The sequence below is a fragment of the Kogia breviceps genome, chromosome 8 (assembly GCF_026419965.1).
Source record: "Kogia breviceps isolate mKogBre1 chromosome 8, mKogBre1 haplotype 1, whole genome shotgun sequence".
Lineage (NCBI taxonomy): Eukaryota > Metazoa > Chordata > Mammalia > Artiodactyla > Physeteridae > Kogia > Kogia breviceps.
Window position 1 is genome coordinate 96,654,842 of NC_081317.1, and position 25,033 is coordinate 96,679,874.

Consider the following 25,033-nt stretch of genomic DNA (forward strand, 5'->3'; position numbering starts at 1 on the left):
CAACTTGTCATTATAAGAGGTGTTCATTACATATTTTCTTCTTTTTTCCCTATTGCTTCAAGAGCTTCTTCTCTTTCAAATAATCCACTGTGTTATTTAGTTTCCCACTTCCCAGGACTTCTTTAGTTTCATAAGTCCTCCCTGATGTGGTGTTGGCACCCACAAAAGATGAAAAAACAAAATATCCACGTAGACAAGTCTGTACTAATGGTTGCTGCTGTGAAAGTTGAGGCCATTCTACAAAAACTGTGATACGCAGAGAAATCAAACTATGAGGAATAAGCACACCCAAAGCCCCTGACCAGAGTCGATAAGCTGCCAGCATGATGTAGGGATGTACACATCTTGTTTCTGCCTAGCACATGGGGCAGGAAAGGAAAAGTTTCCATGAGAAGTGGAAGGCTCACACCTGTGCCCCATGCAGGCTTGCAGCAGTAAGACAGACGGGGCACTTAACACAGGAATCCTGGAGCTGAAGACACTTCAAAGTTCCTCACAGAAGTAAATAAAACTGATATGGAAAGACATCTCCACAACAAGGTTTCAGAAGTCAAAGGTGGGAAAATAAAACCCTTCCCAGCCAAAACCCACAACCACACTATTAGTGAGAGTCAGTAATTACATAAGTGAACTTAGAAATAGGACAATGGTGCTTTACCAGAAAGAAACAAATACCACAGACCCCCATTAACAACAGGTTTGCCACTTGAGGGAGAACAGACAACCGGACGAATGAAAGAATCCAGAACTCAAGAAAACTGTATACAGGAACACCTCAGAGATACTGTGGGGGTCAGTTCCAGACCACCGCAATGAAGCAAGTATAGCACATCAACAGAACCACATGAATTTTTTGGTTTCCCAGTGCTTTACACCATACTATAGTCTATTAAGTGTACAGCAGCATTATGTCTAAAAAACAATGTACACACCTTAATTAAAAAATAATTTATTGGGACTTCCCTGGTGGTGCAGTGGTTAAGAATGCGCCCGCCAATGCAGAGGACACAGGTTTGATCCCTGGTCTGGGAAGATCCCACATGCCAGGAACAACTAAGCCCGTGCTCCACAACTACTGCACCTGTGCTCTAGAGCCTTCGAGCCACAACTACTGAGCCCATGCACTGCAATTACTGAAGCTGCACACTCTAGGGCCCGTGTGCTGCAACTACTGAGCTCACATGCTGCAACTACTGAAGCCTGTGTACCTAGAGCCCGTGCTTCGCAACGAGAAGCCACCACAGCAAGAAGCCTGTGAACCACAATGAAGAGTAGTCCCTGCTTGCCACAACTAGAGAAAGCCCGTGTGCACCAATGAAGGCCCACTGCAGCCAAAAATGAATAAATAAATAATAATTTATTGCATTGGGAGTGCCCAAGATGGCAGACTAGGAAGACCCTGAGCTCACCTCCTCCCATGGGCACACCAAAATTACGACTATTTACAGAGCAGCTATCGATGAGAATGACCTGAAGACTAGCAGAGAAGATCTTCCACAACTAAAGATATAAAGAAGGAATCACAATGAGATGGGTAGGCGAGGTGTAGACATGGTACAGTCAAGACCCATACCCACAGGTAGGTGACCCACAAATGGGAGAATAATTACAATTGCAGAGGTCCTTCCCAAGGAGTGAGGGGTCTGAGCCCCACAAGAGGTTCCCCAGCCTGGGTGTCCTGCACCAGGAAGATGAACCCCCAGAACATATGCGTTTTTTTAAAAATTTTATTATTTATTTACTTATTTTATTTATTTTTGGCTGCACCGGGTCTTAGTTGAGGCATGTGGGATCTTCATTGAGGCATGTGGGATTTTTCATTGGGGCACGTGGGCTTCTCTCTAGTTGTGGTGTGCAGGTTTTCTCTTCTCTTGTTGTGGCATGCAGGCTCTGGGGTGGTGGGCTCTGTAGTTGTGGCACAGGGGTTCCAGAGTGCATGGGCTCTGTAGTTGGCAGCGCGTGGCCTCTCTAGTTGAGGCGTGCAGGCTTGGTGTAGTTGTGGTGCATGGACTTTGTTGCAACACTGCATGTGGGATCTTAGTTCCCTGACCAGAGATTGAACCCGGGTCCCCTGCACTGTAAGGTAGATTCTTACTGGACCACCAGGGAAGTCCCAAACATTTGGTTTTGAAGGTCAGTGGAGCTTCCTCTTGGGAGAGCCAGAGTGCTGTGGGAAATAGACTCTACTCTTAAAGGCTGCACACAAAATCTCAAAACACTCCAGGATCCAGGGCAGAAGTAATATGAAAGGAGCTTGGGTCAGACCTGCTCGCTGATCTTAGAGAGCCTCTCGGAGAGGCAGGAGGCAAATGGAACTCATCCTGTGGACACAGACACTGGCAGCAGACACTTTTGGGAGACCATCATACCATGGCAACACTGGTATTGGCGAGTGCCATTTTTGAATCCTCACTCTAGCTTATTTGCACTGAAACTGATCCTTGCCTACCAGCTAGTCTGCAACAGTACTGGGAAACACCAGGCCAAGGAGCCAACTGGGCAGGGACACAGTCCCACTCACCAGCAGGCAGGCTATCATAGAACCCCCTGAGCCCCAGGCAATCCAGGACTAGCCCTGCCAACAAACACTAGATCAACACTAGCTCTGGGACCCCTGGCCCTACAGACAGCTACTTTGTGACCTGGGCCCACCCACCAGCTGGTTGGCACCAGGACTGGGACTCCCCTGGCCATGCAGCCAGCCATGCCAGGATCTGGGAATGCCTACCAGGGGCCAGCAACTTCTGCACAAGGCAGGGTCTGGGAACCAACTGGACCAAGGGCCAGTTATGGCTACCAAGCACCCATAGTAGTTAGTCAGCACACCAAAACAGACTCGCTCAGCACACACACAGGGCACACTCAGAGCACATAGCTCTGGTGACCAGAGGGAAGTGTGCTATTCCAAGTTTAAATCAATATAAGACTACCTTAGGAAACAAGAAAAAGTTCAAATAAACAACCTAACCTTACACTTACAGGAACTACAAAAAGAACAAGTAAATCCCAAAGTTGGCAGAAGGAATGAAATCATAAATATTAGAGCAGAAATAAATGAACTAGAGACTAAAAAACAATAGAAAAGATCAATGAAGTTAAGAATTGGTTCTATGAAAAGACAAACAAAGTTAATAAACCTTTAGCAAGACTCATCAGGAAAAAACAGGGTCCAAATCAATAAATCAGAAATGAAAAAAGAAGTTACAGACACCGCAGAAATATAAAGGATCATAAGAAATTACTATGAACGACTAAACACCAAAAAATAGACAACCTAGGAGAAATGGACAAATTCCTAGAAATGTACAATCTCCCAAGACTGAAACAGGAAGAAGTAGAAAATATGAACAGACCAATTACCAGTAATAAAATTGAATCAGTAATAAAAACTCCCAACAAACAAAAGGCCAGGACCAGAGGGCTTCACAGGTGAATTTTTCCAAACCTTTAAAGAAGGGTGAAGACCTATCCTTCTTAAACTATTCCAAAAAAACTGCAGAGGAAGGAATGCTTCTGAAATCATTCTACAAGGCCAGCACCACCCTGATACCCAAACCAGTGATATCACACAAAAAAGAACATTACAGGCCAATATCACTGATGAACATAGATGCAAAAATTCTCAACAAAATATCAGCAAACTGAATTTAACAATACATTAAAAGGATCATACACCATGATAAAATGGGATTTATCCCAAGGATGCAGGGATGGTTCAATATCTGAAAATCTATCAACATGATACATCACATTAACAAATTGAATAAAAATCATGAGAACAGGGCTTCCCTGGTGGCGCAGTGGTTGAGAATCCGCCTGCCGATGCAGGAGACACGGGTTCGTGCCCTGGTCCGGGAAGATCCCACATGCCGCGGAGCAACTAAGCCCGTGAGCCATGGCCGCTGAGCCTGTGCGTCCGGAGCCTGTGCTCCGCAACGGGAGAGGCCACAACAGTGAGAGGCCCGCATAATGAAAAAAAAAAAAAAAAAAAAAAAAAAAAAAAAAATCATGAGAACATCTCAGTAAGGATAAAGACAGTCTTTGACATAATTCAACAATCACTTATGATAAAACCTCTCAACAAAGTGGGTATAGAGGGAACATATCTCAACATAATAAAGGCCACATATGACAAGCCCATAGCTAATACACTCAATGGTGAAAAGCTGAAAGCATTACCTCTAAGATTTGGAACAAGACAAGGATGGGCAGGGTATCTGAATAAATATTTTTCCAAAGAAAACATACAGATGGCCAATAGGCACATGAAAAGATGCTCAACATCACTAATCATCAGGGAAATGAAAATGAAGACCACAATGAAATATCACCTCACACCTGTCAAAATCACTATCATCAAAAAGACCACAAATAGCAAATGTTGGCAAGGAAGTGAAGAAAAAGGAACCCTCATGCACTATTCACAGGAACGTAAATTGGTGCAGCCACTATGGAAGACAGTATGGAGACTCCTCAAAAAAACTAAAAATAGAACTATCATACAATCCAGCAATTCTACCCCTGGGTAGAAAACAAAAACACTCATTAGAAAATATTCTTGCACCTCTATGTTCATTTCAGCATTATTTACAACAGCCAAGATGGGGAAGCAGTATCTGAGTGCCCACTGATAGATGTACGGATAAAGAAGATGTGGCATATATGCGTGGTGTGTTGTGTGTTATTGAGTCATGGATATGAAATGTACAGTGTGGGTAATATAGTTAATAATTACTGTAATATCTTTGTATGGTGACAAATGGTAACTAGACTCATCATGGTAATCATTCTGAAATGTACAAAAATATAAAATCACCATGTTGTGTGCCAGGAACTAACAGTGTTTTAAGTCAATTATACTTCAAAAAGAAACGAATAAACTCATAGGAAAAGAGATCAGATCTATGGTTACCAGAGGCAGGGTGGGGGAAGGGGGAACAGGATGAAGGTCAAAAGGCACAAACTTTCAGTTATAAGATAAATAAGTACTGGTGACATAATGTACATCATGACAAATATAATTAATGCTGCTGTTAAATTATATATGAAGATTGAGAGTGAATACTAAGAGTTTTTATCACAAGGAAAAAAATTTTTGCTGTTTAATTTTGTATCTATATAAGATGATGGATATTCACTAAACTTAATGTGGTAATCATTTCATGATGTGTTTAAGTCAAATAATTATGCTGTACACCGTAAACTTATACAGCGCTATACGTCAATTATATCTCAATAAGACATGAAAATTTTTAAAATTTTATTTATTTTCTAACATCTTTATTGCAGTATAACTGCTTTACAATGGTGTGTTAGTTTCTGCTTTATAATGAAGTGAATCAGCTATACATATACACATATCCCCATATCTCCTCCCTCTTGTGTCTCCCTCCCACCCTCACTACCCCACCCCTCTAGGTGGTCACAAAGCAGCAAGCCGATCTCCCTGTGCTATGCAGCTGCTTCCCACTAGCTATCTGTTTTACATTTGGTAGTGTATATATGTCCATGTCACTCTCTCACTTCATCCCAGCTTCACCTTCCCCTTCCCCGTGTCCTCAGGTCCATTCACTACATCTGCGGCTTTACTCCTGTCAGAACCTTTTTTTTTTTTTTTTTTAGATTCCATATATATGTGTTAGGATACGGTATTTGTCTTTCTCTTTCTGACTTACTTCACTCTGTATGACAGCCTCTAGGTCCATCTACCTCATACAAATAACTCAATTCCGTTTCTTTTTATGACTGAGTAATATTCCATTGTATATTTGCCACATCTTCTTTATCCATTCCTCTATTGATGGACAATTTGGTCGCTTCCATGTCCTGGCTACTGTAAATAGAGTTGCAAATAACACTGTGGAACATGACTCTTTGAATTATGGTTTTCTCAGGGTATATGCCCAGTAGTGGGACTGTTGGGTCATATGGTAGTTCTATTTTTAGTTTTTTAAGGAACCTCCATACTGTTCCCCACAGTGGCTGTATCAATTTACATTCCCACCAACAGTGCAAGAGGGTTCCCTTTTCTCCACACCCGTTCCAGCATTTATTGTTTGTAGAATTTTTGATGATGGCCATTCTGACTGGTGTGAGGTGATACCTCATTGTAGTTTTCATTTGTATTTCTCTAATGACTAGTGATGTTGGGCATCCTTTCATGTAACTATTGGCAATCTGTATATCTTCTCTGGAGAAATGTCTATTCAGGGCTTCTGCCCATTTTTGGATTGGGTGGTTTTTTTTTTTCATATTAAGCTGCATGAGCTGCTTGTAAATTCTGGAGATTAATCCTCTGTCAGTTGCTTCATTTGCAAATATTTTCTCCCATTCAGAGGGTTGTCTTTTCACCTTGTTTATGGTTTCCTTTGCTGTGCAAAAGCTTTTAAATTTCATTAGGTCCCATTTGTTTTTATTTTTATTTCCATTTCTCTAGGAGGTGGGTCAAAAGAATCTTGCTGTGATTTATGTCAGAGTGTTCCACCTATGAGTTCCTATAAGAGTCTTATAGTGTCTGGCCTTACAATTAGGTCTTTAATCCATTTTGAGTTTATTTTTGTGTATTGTGTTAGGGACTGTTCTGATTTCATTCTTTTACATGTAGCTGTCCAGTTTTCCCAGCATCACTTATTGAAGAGGCCGGCTTTTCTCCACTGTATATTCTTGCCTCCTTTATCAAAAATAAGGTGACCATATGTGTGTGGGTTTATCTCTGGGCTTTCTATCCTTTTCCACTGATCTACATTTCTGTTTTTGTGACAGTACCATACTGTCCTGATTACTGTAGCTTTGTAGTATAGTCTGTAGTCCAGGACCCTGGTTCCTCCAGCTCCGATTTTCTTACTCAAGATTGCTTTGGCTAGTCGGGATCTTTTGTGTTTCCATACAAATTGTGATATTTTTTGTTCTACTTCTGTGAAAAATGCCATTGAGTTTGATACAGATTGCAATGAATCTGTAGATTGCTTTGGGTAGTACAGTCATTTCACAAAGTTGATTCTTCCAATCCAAGAACATGGTATATTTCTCCATCTGTTTGTATCATCTTTAATTTCTTTCATCAGTGTGTTATAGTTTTCTGCATACAGGTCTTTTGTCTCCTTAGGTAGGTTTATTCCTAGGTATTTTATTCTTTTTGTTGCAGTGGTAAATGGGAGTGTTTCCTTAATTTCTCTTTCAGATTTTCATCATTAGTGTATAGGAATGCAAGAGATTTCTGTGCATTAATTTTGTATCCCGCTACTTTACCAAATTCATGGATTAGCTCTAGTAGTTTTCTCATAGCATCTTTAGGATTCTCTATGTATAGTATCATGTCATCTGCAATCAGTGACAACTTTACTTCTTCTTTTCCGATTTGGATTCCTTTTATTTCTCTTTCTTCTCTGACTGCTGTGGCTAAAACTTCCAAAACTATGCTGAATAATAGTGGTGAGAGTGGACAACCTTGTCTTGTTCCTCATCTTACAAGAAATGGTTTGTTTTTCACCACTGAGAACAATGTTGGCTGTGGGTTTGTCATATATGGCCTTTATTATACTGAGGTAAGTTCCCTCTATGCCTACTTTCTGGAGGGTTTTTATCATAAATAGGTGTTGAATTTTGTCAAGAGTTTTCTACATCTAGTGAGATGATCATATGGTTTTTCTCCTTCAATGTGTTAAAATGGTTTATCACATTGATTGATTTGCATATATTGAAGAATCTTTGCAATCCTGGGATAAACCCCACTTGATCACGGTGTATGATCCTTTTAATATGCTGTTGGATTCTGTTTGCTAGTATTCTGTTCAGGATTTTTGCATCTATGTTCATTAGTGATATTGGCCTGTAGTTTTCTTTGTGACATCTTTGTCTCGTTTTGTTATCAGGGTGATGGTGGTCTTGTAGAATAGTTTGGGAGTGCTCCTCCCTCTGCCATATTTTGGAAGAGTTTGAGGATAGCTGTTAGCTGTTCTCTAAATGATAGAATTTGCCTGTGAAGCCATCTGGTCCTGGGCTTTTGTTTGATGGAAGATTTTTAATCACAGTCTCAATTTCAGTGCTTGTGATCAGTCTGTTTATATTTCCTATTTCTTCCTGGTTCAGTCTCAGAACGTTGTGCTTTTCTAAGAATTTGTCCATTTCTTCCAGCTTGTCCATTTTATTGGTATATAGCTGCTTGTAGTTATCTCTCATGATCCTTTGCATTTCTGCAGTGTCAGCTGTTACTTCTCCTTTTTCATTTCTAATTCTATTGATTTGAGTCTTCTCCCTTTTTTTCTTGATGAGTCTGGCTAATGGTTTATCAATTTTGTTTATCTTCTCAAAGAACCAGCTTTTAGTTTTATTGATCTTTGCTACTGTGTCCTTCATTTCTTTTTCATTTACTTCTGATCTGATCTTTATTTCTTTCCTTCTGTTAACTCGGGTTTTTTTGTTCTTCTTTCTCTAACTGCTTTAGGTGTAAGGTTAGGTTGTTTATTTTAGATGTTTCTTGTTTCTTGAGGTAGGAAGAAACAAGAAATATTACTATATTGCTACAAACTTCCCTCTTAGAACTGCTTTTGCTGCATCCCATAGTTCTGCATCATCCCATAGGTTTTGCATCATCGTGTTTTCATTGTCATTGTTTCTAGGTATTTTTTAATTTCCTCTTTGATTTATTCAGTGATCTGTTGGTTATTTAGTAGTGTATCGTTTAGCCACCATGTGTTTGTATTTTCTCTCTGTAATTGATATCTAGTCTCACAGCGTTGTGGTCAGAAGAGATACTTGATATGATTTCAGTTTTCTTAAATTTACCAAGGCTAGACATAAGATATGATCTATCCTATGAAATGTTCCATGAGCACTTGAGAAGAAAGTATATTCTGCTGTTTTTGGATGGAAAGTCCTATAAATATCAATTAAGTCCATCTTCTTTAATGTATCATTTAAAGCTTGTGTTTCCTTATTTTCATTTTGTATGATATGTCCATCGGTGAAAGTGGGGTGTTAAAAGTCCCCTACTATGATTGTGTTCCTGTCGATTTCCCCTTTCATGTCTGTTACCATTTACCTTATGTACTGAGGTGGGTGCATAAATATTTACAATTGTTATATCTTCTTCTTGGATTGATCCCTTGATCTTTATGTAGTGTCCTTCTTTGTCTCTTGTAATAGTTTTTATTTTAAAGTCTATTTTGTGTGACATGAGAATTGCTACTCCAGCTTTCTTTCGATTTCCATTTGCACGGAATATCTTTTTCCATCCCCTCACTTTCAGTCTGTATGTGTCCCTAGGTCTGATGTGGGTCTCTTGTAGACAGTATATATACGGGTCTTGTTTGTATATCCATTCAGCCAGTCTATGACTTTTGGTTGGGGCATTTAATCCATTCACATTTAAGGTAGTCATTGATATGTATGTTCCTATACCCATTTTCTTAATTGTTTTGGGTTTGTTATGGTAGGTCTTTTCCTTCTCTTGTATTTCCTGCCTAGAGAAGTTCCTTTAGCATTTGTTGTAAAGCTGGTTTGGTGGTGCTGAATTCTCTTAACTTTTGCTTGTCTGTAAAGGTTTTAATTTCTCTGCTGAATCTGAATGAGATCCTTGCTGGGTAGAGTAATCTTCATTGTGGATTTTTTCCTTTCATCACTTTAAATGTGTCCTGCCACTCCCTTCTGGCTTGCAGAGTTTCTGCTGAAAGATCAGCTGTTAACCTTATGGGGATTCCCTTGTATGTTATTTGTTGTTTTTCCCTTGCTGCTTTTAATATTTTTTCTTTGTATTTAATTTTTGATAGTTTGATTATTATGTGTCTTGGTGTGTTTCTCCTTGGATTTATCCTGTATGGGACTCTGTACTTCCTGGACTTGACTAACGATTTCCTTTCCCAAATTAGGGAAGTTTTCAAGTATAATCCCTTCAAATATTTTCTCAGTCCCTTTCTTTTTCTCTTCTTCTGGGACCCCTATAATTTGAATGTTCGTGCCTTTAATGTTGTCCGAGAGGTCTCTGAGCCTGTCCTCAATTATTTTCATTCTTTTTTCTTTATTCTGCTCTGCGGTAGTTATTTCCACTATTTTATCTTCCAGGTCACTTATCCGTTCTTCTGCCTCAAGTTATTCTGCTGTTGATTCCTTCTAGAGAATTTTAAATGTCATTTATTGTGCTGTTCATCATTGTTTGCTCTTTAATTCTTCTAGGTCCTTGGTAAACATTTCTTGCATTTTCTCCATTCTATTTCCAAGATTGTGGATCATCTTTACAATCATTACTCTGAATTCTTTTTTAGGTAGACTGCCTAGTTCCTCTTCATTTGTTTGGTCTGGTGGGTTTTTACTTTGCTTCTTCATCTGCTGTTTCTCTGTCTTCTCATTTTGCTTAACTTACTGTGTTCGGGGTCGGGGTCTCTTTTTCACAGGCTGCAGATTCATAGTTCCTGTTGGTTTTGGTGTCTGCCCCCAGTGGGTAAGGCTGGTTCTGTGGGTTGTGTAGGCTTCCTGGTGGAGGGGACTGGTGCCTGTGTTCTGGTGGATGAGGCTGGATCATGTTTCTGGTGGGCAGGACCACATCCGGTGGTATGTTTTGGGGTGTCTGTGACCTTATTATGATTTTAGGCAGCCTCTCTGCTAATGGATGGGGCTGTGGTCCTGCCTTGCTAGTTGTTTGGCATAGGGTGTCCAGCACTGTAGCTTGCTAGTCATTGAGTGGAGCTGGGTCTTAGCACTGAGATGCAGATCTCTGGGAGAGCTATCGCTGTTTGATATTATATGGAGCCGGGAGGTCTTTGGTGGACCAATGTCCTGAACTCAGCTCTCCCACCTCAGAGGCTCAGGTCCGACACCCGGCCGGAGCACCAAGACCCTGTCAGCTACACGGCTCAGAAGAAAAGGGAGAAAAAAAAGAAGGAAAAAAAAATGTTATTAAAAAATTTAAAAAAATATTAAAAATTAAAAAGTAATAAAGAAAAAAAAGAGAGCAACCAAACCAAAAAAGAAATCCACCAATGATAACAAGCGCTAAAAACTATAATAAAAAGAAAACAAACAAAAAAGAAAAAAAGGACAGATGGAACCCTACAACAAATGGTAAAAGCAACGATATACAGAAAAAATTACACAAAGTCCACCGCCTGAATTTTGTGATGATTCATTATTCGGTATTCCAGAGATGCAGGGTCCATTAAGTTGATTGTGGAGATTTAATCTGCTGCTCCTGAGGCTGCTGGGAGAGATTTCCTTCTCTCTTATTCACACAGCTCCCGGGATTCAGCTTTGCATTTGGCCCTGCCTCTGTGTGTAGGTCACCTGAGGGTGTCTCTTCTTCACTCAGGAGGGGGTAAAGTAGCAACTGATTAGGGGGCTCTGGCTCACTCAGGCCGGGGGATGGAGGAGTACGGAATGCAGGGCGAGCCTGAGCTGGCGTGATGTTGCAACAGCCTGAGGCGCGCTGTGTGTTCTCCTGGGGTAGTTGTCCCTGGATCACAGGGCCCTGGCAGTGGCGGGCTGCACAGGCTCCTGGGAGGGGAGGTGTGGATAGTGACCTGTGCTTGCACATAGGCTTTGGTAGCTGCAGCAGCAGCCTTAGCATCTCATGCCCATCTCTGATGTCCGCACTGACAGCCGCAGCTCGTGCCCATCTCTGGAGCTTGTTGAGGTGGTGCTCTGAATCCTCTCTCCTCACGCACCCTGAAACAATGGTCTCTTGCCTCTTAGGCAGTTCCAGACTTTTTCCTGGACTCCCTCCTAACTGTGGCACACTAGCCCCCTTCAGGCTGTGTTCACGCAGCCAACCCCAGTTCTCTCCCTGAGATCTGACCTCCTAAGCCAGAGCCTCAGCTCCCGGCCCCCACACATCCGGCGGGTGAGAAGACAAGCCTCTCAGGCTGCTGAGTGCTGGTCAGCACCGATCCTCTGTGTGGGAATCTCCCCACTTTGCCCCCTGCACCCCTGTTGCTGCGCTCTCCTCCATGGCTCCAAAGTTTCCTCCCCGCCACCCACTGTCTCCGTCAGTGAAGGGTCTTCCTAGTGTGTGGAAACTTTTCCTCCTTCACAGCTCCCTCCCAGTGATGCAGGTCCCGTCCCTATTCTTTTGTCTCTGTTTTTTCTTTTTTCTTTTGCCCTACCCAGGTATGTGCGGAGTTTCTTGCCTTTTGGGAGGTCTGGGGTCTTCTGCCAGCATTCAGTAGGTGTTCTGTAGGGGACGTTACACATGTACATGTATTTCTGATGTATTTGTGGGGAGGAAGGTGATCTCCATGTCTTACTCCTCCACCATCTTGAAGGTCTCCCTTTTTTCTAATGTTTAAAAGATACTTCATTGCTAACAAATGATAACCATCTTCTGACAACACAGGGTTGCCAGAAACCTTTAATTCGTAAAAAATGCAGTATCTATGGGAGTGCAATGAAGTGAAGTGCAATAAAATGAGGTATGCCTATATATAAATATATGGCAAATGATAGCAGCTGCCCCCACTAACTACTAAGTTACACATATTTCTTTCTCTATGGAGAAAAATAAAATTGAATAACCATATTCAAAGATGAATTCCAGGCATATTAATAAAAACCTAAAAAGTATTTTGGAAAAGGTAACAGAAGAAAATTTAGAATGTCTTTGTGAACTTGGAATAGGTAATGATTTCTGAAACAAGTATCCAAACACACAAACCATGAGGCTAAAATGGATGAATATGACCAAGTCCAAATTTAGAATTCTGGTTCAATGAAGATACCAAAGACAAAATTAACAGATGGGTGATAAAGAGATTTACTGGATTTCATGAATCGAAGATGGCATTGACTGTATTTTATCTATCACTAAGGAAGAAAGACAAAGCCAAGTAAAATGCAATGATACAGGGACTTCCCTGGTGGTGCAGCGGTTAAGAATCTGCCTACCAATGCAGGGGACATGGGTTCAAGCCCTGGTCCAGGAAGATCCCACATGCCGCAGAGCAGCTAAGCCCGTGTGCCACAATTACTGAGCCTGCACTCTAGAGCCCATGAGCCACAACTACTGAGCCCATGTGGCACAACTACCGAAGCCTGTGTGCCTAGAGTCCATGCTCCACAATAAGAGAAGTCACTGCAATGAGAAGCCCGCGCACTGCTACGAAGAGTAGCCTCCAGTCACCGCAACTAGAGAAAAGCATGCACGCAGCAATGAAGACGCAACGCAGGCAAAAATGAAAAAAATAAAATAAAATGCAATGATGTTTTCTTATTGTTTCTATTTTAGTTCATATTTAATGAAAGTGGTATCTTGACACAGATTTTTGTCATTCTAATTTTGTACCTATGAAAAGAAAAATATAAGCAAGATCAATCAGTCAAGACATTCGTAACTTCTAGTCAGCAGTTCTGACTGTCTGCTCTCTGCTACGTAATGGATATCATGGGTATTCATACTCCCTGCTGACAGGAGGATCCTGGCATTGCTTAGGAGGATGCTCCGCTATCATCTCTGAGATTACCTGACAAGTCAGTATCACCCATTCTGTAAGTCTGATGCTGGAACTTTCCTACTGGACTAAACTCTTAGTTTCATCTTTATGCAGATGAATCACGTTTCTAGAAAGTAAACTGTTATTACCCAAAGGCAGCATGAGTTTGACAAAGGAATGTTCAAAGCCTTAGTCCCAGCAGCCTCTGTTCAACTGTCTGGAGGGATCTTGCCATTTCTCCTTCCATCAGCTGATTTACTTACCAGCAGTGCACAAAACTCAACTGAGGTGCTGGCAGTAAGCATAGCCATGACCAAGTTTATCAGTGTGCAAGAAATGATACCCTCACCTGCCCCTAGCTGACAATGACTCTCAGCAGCTGTAAGATTCATACCTGTTTCAGAGATCTTAAAATTGGAAAAAAAAAAAAAAGTTTCTTAGACTCATTGTAATAGATTACTACTCAAAAACTGACCAAGGATTAAAATCTACACAATACTGGGGACTCTTGATAATCGAAAGATAGACTGGGAATCAAGTAGAAGAACTAAAAGATATGAAGAGGCATTCACAGGAGGGAAAAACCCCAGCAGCTAATAATAAGTAGACCAAATGATACTTAAAGGCTCAAATAATCACAGAAATGCAAAACAAAACAATGCTACCAAACACAGCTGTGGGAAACTGAACGCCCATATACTAACTCAGGAGAATCACAATGTAGGAAAGTACCATAGGGAAATGAGACAGGCGTATAGTAGTACCCAATTCCTGGTCCCACACTCCTAGAGATTCAGACAGGTCCACAAGAGGACATTAAACAGGTTTAATCACCAGGGTTTTTTTTGTGGCAGTGGGGAGTGGGGGTAGCTTAGGTATCCATCACAAGGAAAATCACTAAATTTACCCATCACTAAGTAAAACATGGTGGCCATAGACAACAGAATAATATGTAGCAGTTGGAAGAAAGGAACAGGAAGTCCATCTAGCAATTCCACCCCTCTGCCCTGCTTGATATTTCTTCATACCACTCAACACCAGCTAACACTGTATTTATTTCATTCTTGGTCGGCCTGCCCCAAGAGAACTAAGATTTTGATTTATCGCACATGCTCACCAGCACATTCCTTAAACATGGTAGGCACTCAAATATTTGTTGAAAAATAAGTGCTGAGTAAAAAACTTGTAAGAAAAAAACCAGAATGAAGTCTAGAGCACAAAATTAAAAACAAACTTTCATAAGACATTAAGATTACATGGTTTCAAGCATACATACATAATAAAAATAATAACATATATGATTTTAATAACATAAAATAATAAAAGAAAGCAAAATACACGTATTACAGTGGGTTACCTTACTGGGGAGGAGAACAGATGCAGGCACTGGGGATGAAGGAAATAATAAAGCAAATGAGAATGCTGCCTTACATGGGTGCTGATGAGAGCGGTGCTGAAGGGAGAGTCAATGCCTTTGCAGGAAAGGCCCAAAATGAAGAAAATAAAACAGAAACTCAACTAAACCAGAGGATAAACCTTTGGCAAATTTGAGTGAGAAAGAAGGAGACACAAATGCCTGCAATGGAGACAGAAACCCCATAGATGTGTTGTTATATACATCTATATACAAAGTTATATGTATATATTTTACATATAACTGCCCAGGATAATCCTATGAACTACTTCATGCCAATGCATTTGAAAACAAAAGAAGAAATGAACAATTACTAAATGGCAGTAACCAAAACTTACTCAAAAAGGAAATATGAACAGCTTTAAAAACTCACTGAAGATATTAAATTCATGATTAAAAATCTATGCTCAACAGAACAAAAAACAAATAGTGTTGCCAGGAAAACTATAAGACTAATATACCTCTGATACCAAAGCTGGGCCAGCACAGTAAGGGAAAAGAAAAAGACTAAACTCATTTTTCAATACTGATGCTAAAAATACCAAATATTAGCAAAAAAAAAAAAAAAAAAAATCCAACAATTAATAAAAATTAACCAAATAGTCATGCTTAAATAGGGTTTATCACTGAGTTGTAAGAGTTCTTTTTACACATTTAATATTTTGAATACTAGCCCCTTAACAAATACATGACTTGAAAATATTTTCTTCCATTTTGTAGGGTTTTGTATCATTTCTCTAGTAGTGGACTTTGAAGCACAAATGTTTTTAATTTTAATGAAGTTCAGTTTGTCTATTTCTTCTTTTGCTGCTTGTGCTTTTGTGTCATATCTAAAAATCTCTGGCCAATCCAAGGTTATGAAGATTTACTCTTTTGTTTTCCTTCTTCTAAACTAAGAACTTATAGTTTTTGCTCTTAAATTTTGAGCTAATTTTTACACATGGTGTGAGGTCAGGGTCCATCATCATTCTTTTACATGTGTATGTCCCGTTGCCCCATCACAATCTGTTAAAAAGAGTATTCTTTCCCTACTGAATTGTCTCAGCATTCTGTTGAAAATCAATGGACCATAATTTAAGGTTGTCCACCCATTTTTAAGAATAAGACACTGAAATGCTAATTGCAAGCACTGTGCAAATGGGCTTGGCTTCTTGACTGATGCTGGGCTTCACTCTATGATAATGAGACATAGACTTATTTATTCATCTGTGGACACCCCAAACTCAAAATTTTCTGTTTTTACTCTCTTGACTTTGAGTTTCACCAGAGAGGAATCCTCCAGTGAGGTGTATATGAGGATATAAATCTGGTTTCCAACTTTCTGAAAGCTGAGTTGGAGGAAACGGGATTAGCATCCCATTATTCATTATATACTTGCTTTCTGTTTTTAGAATGGCACCCGCCTCCTCGCACATTCTTAGGACTTTCAATTATATATTAGCCTTTCCAGAGAGTAAATCTCCCATCTTTCTGCAAGTCTACAGAGCTGGAATCTGGGATGAGGATGAGTGGCATGGTTGCTTGCAATTTTTCTCATAAAAATTTATGTACAAGCTTAATTAATGTAAAAAAATCAATCAGTACAATAACACAGAAACAATAAGAAAATGATGCCTCATGACATAAGTGAAAACTCTCTGGAACCCAGAGACGAAGCTATTAAAAGATATGCAATGTTAATTTCCTGATTGTGATACTGTACTATGGCTAAGCAAGATGTTACCATTGGGGGAAACTGATGAAGGGTATATGAAATCTCTCTGCATTATTTCTTACAACTGCATGGGAATCTACTATTATTTCCAAATAAAAACTAGGAAAAAAAAAGTTAAGCAAAATCTTTATGAAGAATGTTATGTAACTTCTCTCAGAGACATAAAAGACCTAAGTATACAAGTGACACACAAGGTACGTGGTGAAGAGATTCAGTATTAGCAATATACCAATTCTCTCCAAATTAATCCATAAATTCAATGCATTACTAGTCACAAACCCAAACCCATTTTCTGGTCAAATCTGATCAGCTAAACCTAAACTCATAGTGAAGAGTCAAGGATAGCCTAGACAATTGTGAAGAATAAGGAGGTGAAGGACTCACTCTAGTCAAGGTCTATTATTAAGTTGGGGTATAAGCGAGGTTCTGGCACAGGGAGAGATAAATATACCAAAAGAATAGAAATAAAGCCAGAAACAGATCCTTTATAAGGGAACTTGACACATGAAAGAAGGGAAATTTCCAATCAGCGGGTAAAAAATGGACTATTCAACTAATAATGTTGGGACAACTGACTGTCATATGGAAAACAGGCAAATCAGACCTTTGTGGTAGGAAGGATTTTATAACCATAACATTAATGATTGGTAAGTCTGATTTTAGGACAAGTAAAACTTTCATGAGACCAAAGAAATTCACAAAAGTGAAGAATACAAGCCTCTCTCACATCAGACCAGAAGTAGAAGGACATACTCAGGAGAATATCCTACATCGTATTTTTAAATAGAATACTAAACACTTTCATGGCAACAGGCATGCTGTGGCAAAAGTATAAATATAAGCAAAGGAAAAACATCTACCAACTTCAAGTTGGTGGTTATCTTGCCTGGGAGGCAAGAGTAAGTGATAGATGGGAAGGGATTTCTTTAGTGATACATTTGACCCCTGAACAACATGGGTTTGAACTGTGCAGGTCCACTTATACACAGATTTTTTTCAACAGTAGATACTACTGTACTACATGATCCACAGTTGGTTGAATCCATGGATGTAGAACCACATATCTGGAGGAACCGGGTATCTGGAGGGCTGACTCTAATTTATATGCAGGTTTTTGACTTCCCAGAGGGTCAGAGTGCCTAACCCCCATACTGTTCAAGGGTCAACTGCATTTCTAATGCTTTATTTCTTTTTTTTGAGAATTTTATTTTTATTTTTTTAACATCTTTATTGGAGAATAACTGTTTTACAATAGTGTGTTAGTTTCTCCTTTACAACGCTTTATTTCTTTTAAAAAATAGATTTAAAGTAAAGATAGCAAAATGTTAATACCTATTACTTCTGGGTGGTAGATACATATGTACCTGACATTTTCTGTATACTTAAATTTAAGAAATAAAAATAAAAATAAATAAAACATTGGAAGCCAGGAGGTAGGTAGCATAAGTGAGATGAAGTTTCATAATTCATATTGTGAAAGTCAGCAGGCACTGTCTATCATTAATCAATCAAGAAACAGTAGTGTAAGCATACTGCTAATATCTAGTTATGAAGGTAACCTTCAACAGATCTAAAAAGAGAAACAATCCAGGTGGGAAAAAGTAGGTTTTTCATTTTAACTGTCTTCCCATTTGAAATATTACATGTGTGTATTACTTTTAAAAATATATATGTACATTTTTTAAAAGGGACAAACTCTGAAACCCAAATTGGAGACTATTAAAAAGCAGTTTCTGATCTCCAGAAATTTCTAAAAATCTTATTTCAGTTAAAAAAGGAATACTATATAAACCACTGTATACTTTGTTGAGTTTGCCTACAGGAAACCAAATATAAGCCCTTGACTAGCAAAACCAATTTACCCTGAAACGATGTTGTAGTTGAGAGCAGGATGGTCTTTTGAGACAGGAGGAACAAGAGGTTCTGGTTGCCACTCTTCAATCAATTCTTCCTTTTCCTACAGGAGAAAAGCAATTAAAATACAGTGCAGTGCTACTTACTGGACAGCAACTCTAGCGGTATCTAAGCTGTTTGTTGTAATGGAACCCTTATAATGAACACACTGCTAGACACAGACGTCCACCTGCTGTGCCTGGAAATGACAAAGAATCACTATTGAGTTTTGTGCTAAAGGCTCTTTTTCCATGAAGCTGTGTCTGACTGGAAATTTCTTAAAAATTTTATTCCTATGTTCAGGATTTTTCACTGTGGGAAGTAGGAAGTATAACTGCTACTGATGATAAAACAAAAAGTCTTTAACACAAAGGTGAGAGGCATGACTGCAGGTAAGGGAACTCAGCCTCTACTGCAAGATATGACAGACAGCCATGCCTTAAGTTCTTACAGCATGGCTGTCTCAGGAAGGGATCAACTAGACTACAAAGCACTGTTTCTACAAGCCATTGACAAGGATTCAGAAGTAACTGAAATATACCAAAGACTCTCATAGTAATTACTGTAATAGGATTTAGTTGTTTGGAAATTTCTCATAAAAAACCACTTTATTCCTTTTACCTGTTATTTCATGCATTCCAAGTATTTTGAGTTTCTTATCCTTTCTTGAACTAGAAAACAATGTAATTTTGAAAATGTAGTCTGGATGTACAGGATGAGATGAGGCACCTGATGAACATGACAGCCACAGCAACTCTTGCCTTACATAGGCCCACTCTCAATACTTCTATTTTCACACTCCTGTTAAATGCTTCTGTGCATTTTTCTCCTAATAGGCAATTCTAGGGCATGGCTAGGAGCATATTCACCTGATGCTCAGGCACTCAAAAGTGCTGGCTGAATAAATCAGCCAATAAATTCCTCACCTATTTCTGCCAATGACTGCACAGAACAGCAGCCTGAACAAGCCTGAAGTATGTATCATGCACACTATCCACTTGCTACCACAGACACAGATTTGAGAATCAACTCAGGATTGCCTGGTATTCAAGAGTCTCTGCAGGGGACTTCCTTGGTGGTGCAGTGGTTAAGAATCCGCTTGCCAATGCAGGGGATATGGGTTCAAGCCCTGGTCCAGGAAGATTCCACATGCTGCGGAGCAACTAAGCCCGTGCACCACAACTACTGAGGCTGTACTCTACGGCGCACGAGCCACAGCTACTGAGCCTGCCTGCCACAACTACTGAAGCCCGCACACCTAGAGCCCGTGTTCCGCAACAACGGAAGCCACAATAATGAGAAGCCTGCGCACCTCAATGAAGAGTAGCTCCCGCTCGCTGAAACTAGAGCAAGCCCTTGTGCACCAACAAAGACCCAACACAGCCAAAAATAAAGTAAATTAATTAATTAATTAATAATAAAAAAGAGACTCTGCAGACCTATAAAACTGAGAAGGGCATTTCTTCTTTGCTGCCATAAGTTAAGCTTTAGAAACACTCATATAGTTTTTTTTTTCTTCCACAGCTTTTAGGGTGAGATGTCAGTGATTACTGAATCTTGCTCTAGGTAAGTTCTGCTTTTAGAGGGTTATCCTAAAATTATGTTTCAGTATCCTTCTTTTAAAATGCATATTTGTGTGGATTGACTTGTCTAAACTTAAACTAAGAATATTAGGAATGATCAACCCCTTAAAAAGTTGGGCTAGAAATCTATTCCATGGCCTCATAATCATTCATGTGGAGTTCCTAAATACCAAGGGAAAAAAGTAGAGACAGGATTTCTTGCCCAGATAGCCCAATCTTACTGCAATACTATCAAAAGAGTGTTCTATGGCACATTAATCCCACAAGGCATTCATTAAAAAAAAAGGCAGGGGTGGGGATCTATGGTCAAGTTTAGGACAGTTCTCCAAACAGCAGCCCAAATATCCACTGGCATATTAAAGGTTACAAGAAATCATGCAATGAGACACCTCTTTAGTCTTCTTTACCCAGGTTTCCAAAACTTATTTGCCCTAAGAACCATTTGCCACATATCCCCTATCCCCTAGGGGGGATACTGCCTGACCATCTCATGACAAATATTAATGATCAGGACAGCAAGGGCAGCCAGTGAAACCAGGGGAACAATCGCCACATTGCTGTAATTCCATTCCACTTGCACTTCCTTCTGTGAATGCTCCAGAAAAGAGCAGTGTTCCATCATTGTGCCACACTCAATGCTGCCTTGTGAACCAAAATTTCACGCATTTTTGTGGGAAAACATCTCTCACCGTCTCTGTATCCCTAAGTAGTATTCTGGCACATTGCTACAGAGGCTGGATAAGGAAACAATCCAAGTTACAGAAACCACACTGCAGTCAAAACTGCTCTTCCTCTCACTCCTGGGGCACAGTTACTAAGTGTTCTTACCTGCATGAGAAGGTAGGGGATTCCACAAAGCCCTTGGTCCCTCATACTAACAGACTCGAAGTGGGCAAGACTGCAAGTCCTCTCGACACTTCTTCTTCCTATGGTTTGCCTAGCTTGGGCTTGAGCTGGGTCCCTGACCATACAGGACACATCAAAATTTGATTTGGGGTGGGAAGGTGGACAGCAGTGGGATGGGGAGGATTCCTTCTAACTCTGAATTTCCTTTATACAGACCACAGGGGAAACTTCCATTCAGGCTTCAGAAGTAGTGGTGCTCTTCCCGAGCAACTCATGTAATCTTTCTTGTATATGGACATTTGAAATCCAGCATGCATTCATGCTTCCCGTCCAGCATCTAGTACATTCCCAGACTGCTGTTTACTCCTAGCAAAGTATAAAGGCCTGAAACATGGTACTCCTTTGTGTATTCACTTTATCCCTGGCTTCCCCATATTTTGCTTACCCTGATTTCCTTACATTCCAGAAAATATTTTAACATTTATAGTTGAGCCACCACAAGTCCTGTTTTGAAAGATGTAGCAACTATAATCATACACCGAACAATAAAATAGAGATTTAACTTCTTACCTTGACTGTAAGATCAGATCGTTCTTGTAACTTGTAAGTCTTAGAGAAAAGAAGTCTGATTATCCAGAGTATTAAAATTCCTTCCAAAATAAGATGATAAGCAGGAGCCTAGGAGTGAGTCAAAAACAAAAGCAAAACAAGAAGTGAAATAAACATTTCCAAAACCTGCACTTAAAATTGAATTCACCTGCATATACTGCTCCCATGACCTTTAACCTATTTATTACTTCTTAAAAAGCTCATTTCATTTCTACTCATTCCTTTTCCCATTTCTAACAGAAGGCAATTTTTCCTACATGAAAAATCTCTAAAACTGCAGTGTTAGGAATAAAAACATCTTTAGGAAGAAAAATTAATTTTTAAAATTAAATCTGACACAGAATTCCAATAGTCAAACAATATCAACTATCAGATCCTCCAGGTAATTTATATTTTTACTGGTGGGAAATGACTGTAACAAACATTTCGCAGCTTCACAAGCCTTCTACAACCCCCACATATCATGGATGAATTGAGAATTATTTGGACACCAGTTTCCATAGTTCTCAAAAGACTTTTGCACAACTTACTATATTTCCTGTATCCCCAATAGGCCTCTTTAAATTCTCCTTGGAACGTGGCAGAGAAAAAAAGACTTTATAAGTGCTTAAAGAAATAGCAGGTCTCTTTTCTACCACAGTTCCCCAAAAGTATGTAGTGTTTTCCATGTCAACATCCATAAAGGTACCTTAATGAAATTATCCACATCAGGTCTTCTTTTCAACTGTACATTTCCAGGATAAAAGGCAGGCTGACTTTTATGTCTTACACAACTAGATACAGTAAGTGCATATAAAAGATTCCAGGTATCAACTAAACCTCCATAAGTCAGTTATGGGATGCTACATTCCAATAGGTTGTCATTGGAAAGTCATTTAAAAGAGGTATTTATGCAAAAGGGAAGAGATATGGGGATATATGTACATGTACAGCTGATTCTCACTTTGTTATAAAGCAGAAACTAACACACCATTGTAAAGCAATTATACTCCAATAAAGATGTTTTAAAAAAAAGAGGTATTTAGAAACGTAAATACAAATTATTCTTAAACATTAGACAAAAAGAAAGCAATGATGACTCACAATAGTTAAAAAAGTTCAGAAGGGGGGACCAGGGAAACTGCTGACTATTTCATAAATAAGTCATTGGACAAATAACTTTAAAATTACATACATGTTACATATATATGGGTACACAGCAAGACTCCTCAAATTCTGCATACACTGTGCACAGAAATTAGAAGCAAAACCAGAAATCTAAGACTATTTTTAAAATTTGCTGATCCCTCCTGACTATAATTCATTTAAGAATGAGGACTCTACTAAAAAATCCTTTTGGTTTTATCAATAATTGGATTATAGTTGACAAACATTAAGTCCAAGTCACTAAACATTCCACTCCACAAAGAAATCCTAAGAAAAGTTGAAATGTCTACTGAATTAATAAAAATCACAAATGTGGCTTCTTTTCTTCCCTAGGAAATGTTACATCAAGGAGACCTTCTCCCAAGTCTCACTCATGGTCAATACCAGGGTATGAGAAGTTACATAGTCAAAGGCCAGTCTTCAAAAAGGCAGCAACAATATATAGTAGAAATTATTCATTTCTAAAAAAGAAAAAAAGAAATCTTAAATTTTAGTGGTTCTTCTTAGTCACTATAATCTACCTAAGGTTGGAAATCACTTAAGCTCTCTTTGCTCTCTTAACTGTTTTTTTTCAAAAAGTCTTGCATCATCACCCTTACCAGTAAGCGCTATATTAAGTTTTAAGAAAATTATCAAAAGAAAACAGATTCACTTTAAGTGAATGTAAGCTCTGTAAGCACAGGGGCTTTTACCTGTTCCCTCATTGCACTATTCCTAGCATCTAGATCTCTGCTGTCCAATACTGTAGTCACTAGCACCACTCAACTATTTAAATACACATCTAAATTAAATTAAATGAAAAATTCAGCCCCTCAGTTGCACTAGACACGTTTCAAGTGCTTAACAGCCACATGTGGTTAGTGGGCTACTGTACTGAACAGCTCAGAGAACACGCAAAAAGTTCCATTGCATAGTGCACGGAAACTCACTAAATGTCAAATAAATGAACATTCTCCAAGATTGACATTTAAATTTCGTATTATTTTACCGACCTGAAATAGCTGGCCTTTCAAAAAAGCTCCTAACTGGTCTTTCTTTAAAATTTTACTAAAATAATTGTATCTTTACAAGACAGAAAATGGGACGTAGGCAAGAATGACAAACTATTTCACATACCTAAATCATTTGGCTTCCTTTCTAACCCCACGTCCCAACAAAAACAAAGTACAACTTATTACAATTCTTTCCCCTATTCCCTGCTCCATAGTTCCGAGAACCTGTCTTCCCTAGGGCCTCTCCAGACTGAGATTTTCCAATCTACTTTCATCATTCCGTTTTACCATTAGTCCCAACTCTTGTTTTTGACTAGCCTCTCTCCTATATCCGGGAAGGACCTGGAGAGGGCTCTGCGCTCGCAGCAGCGTAATTCGAGACCCCCAGCTCCGGCTCCCGCCCGTGCCTCCCTACATTCCGCCACTGGGAAATGTGTGCGCCTATGAGCCTTAACCAGCGAGGGACGCCGGGGGTCCGGGCATAATCAGGCCAGCCTCGCCCAGACCTCAGACCAAAAATCCACACAAAACGTCCCACTTCCCCAGGGCTGGGTGTGGTCGTGGACCCCTGGGGTCGCCAAGCTCACCTCGTAGAGCGCCTGTACCATCTCCACCAGCACCCACTGCTCCGCGACCGTCGCCATAGTTAGCCGCCAGGGTTTCCTTCCGGAAGGCGGGCCACAGGTACGTCTGATATTGCGCGGCGCCGTCCAGTGACGTCAACACGCCCGGAAGGCGGGGCTGCCGTGAGTTGGGCACCGCCTTCTCGCGCCTGCGTACTGGGCGGCTGGTGGCTGCGCTGGCTGAGGAAGGTTTAGGGGTGAAAGGTCAACTTGGAGTCTCGCTTGGGTGCGGGGAGGGGTGGGAAGCGGCAAGCTGGTCCTCGCAACAGGTGTTCACAACGCGGCCATTATGTGCCAGACCCCGTGCTGGGGTCTTAGGATGGAGAGATTTTAATAAATGGCCCTCGCGCTTGGCAGGCAGTTAGGTGCAGGGAGTTATTAATGCAATCGCAAACATATTCTTTACTTTTAAATTACATAAGTAATGCAGGAATGCATTATCTTAAAAAAATAGACAACTCTTATATAGCACTTACCGTGTATAAAGCCTAGCCTAAGGCTTTGTAGATATTAAACCATATAGGAGTTTGGTGTGGAACCTTCAAGAGCCTATATATCCCAACGTGGTGTGCACACACACTTCAGTTGGATTTCTTAAATATAACCGGGAGCATAGGGACAATATTGTTCTACAATTTGCTTTTCTTCCATTCTTTTTTTGGCTATAAATCTTGTGTTTTTAATCAACGCAGAAGCCTATTTATTGGAATAATTTCTTATGTATATTTCTCTTTCCATTTTATGTAACATTTTCCTATTGATGAACACTTAGGTTTTTTCTACTTTTTCACCTACTAC

The 25,033-nt window shown here is 39.9% G+C and overlaps 1 protein-coding gene across 1 annotated transcript in view; it reads right to left on the reverse strand.

The window, feature by feature from the left end:
* Nucleotides 1-24,324, reverse strand: part of SPTLC1 (serine palmitoyltransferase long chain base subunit 1) — a 67,230-nt gene extending 42,906 nt beyond the window's left edge. The window contains exons 1-3 of the mRNA XM_059071038.2: nt 24,200-24,324; nt 21,436-21,543; nt 18,406-18,500 (exon numbers count right to left, since the gene is read on the reverse strand). Of these exons, the coding sequence (XP_058927021.1) occupies nt 18,406-18,500; nt 21,436-21,543; nt 24,200-24,256 (260 nt within the window). The 5' untranslated portion in view covers nt 24,257-24,324. The remainder of the gene's footprint in view (nt 1-18,405; nt 18,501-21,435; nt 21,544-24,199) is intronic.
* Between the last annotated feature and the right edge of the window lie 709 nt (nt 24,325-25,033).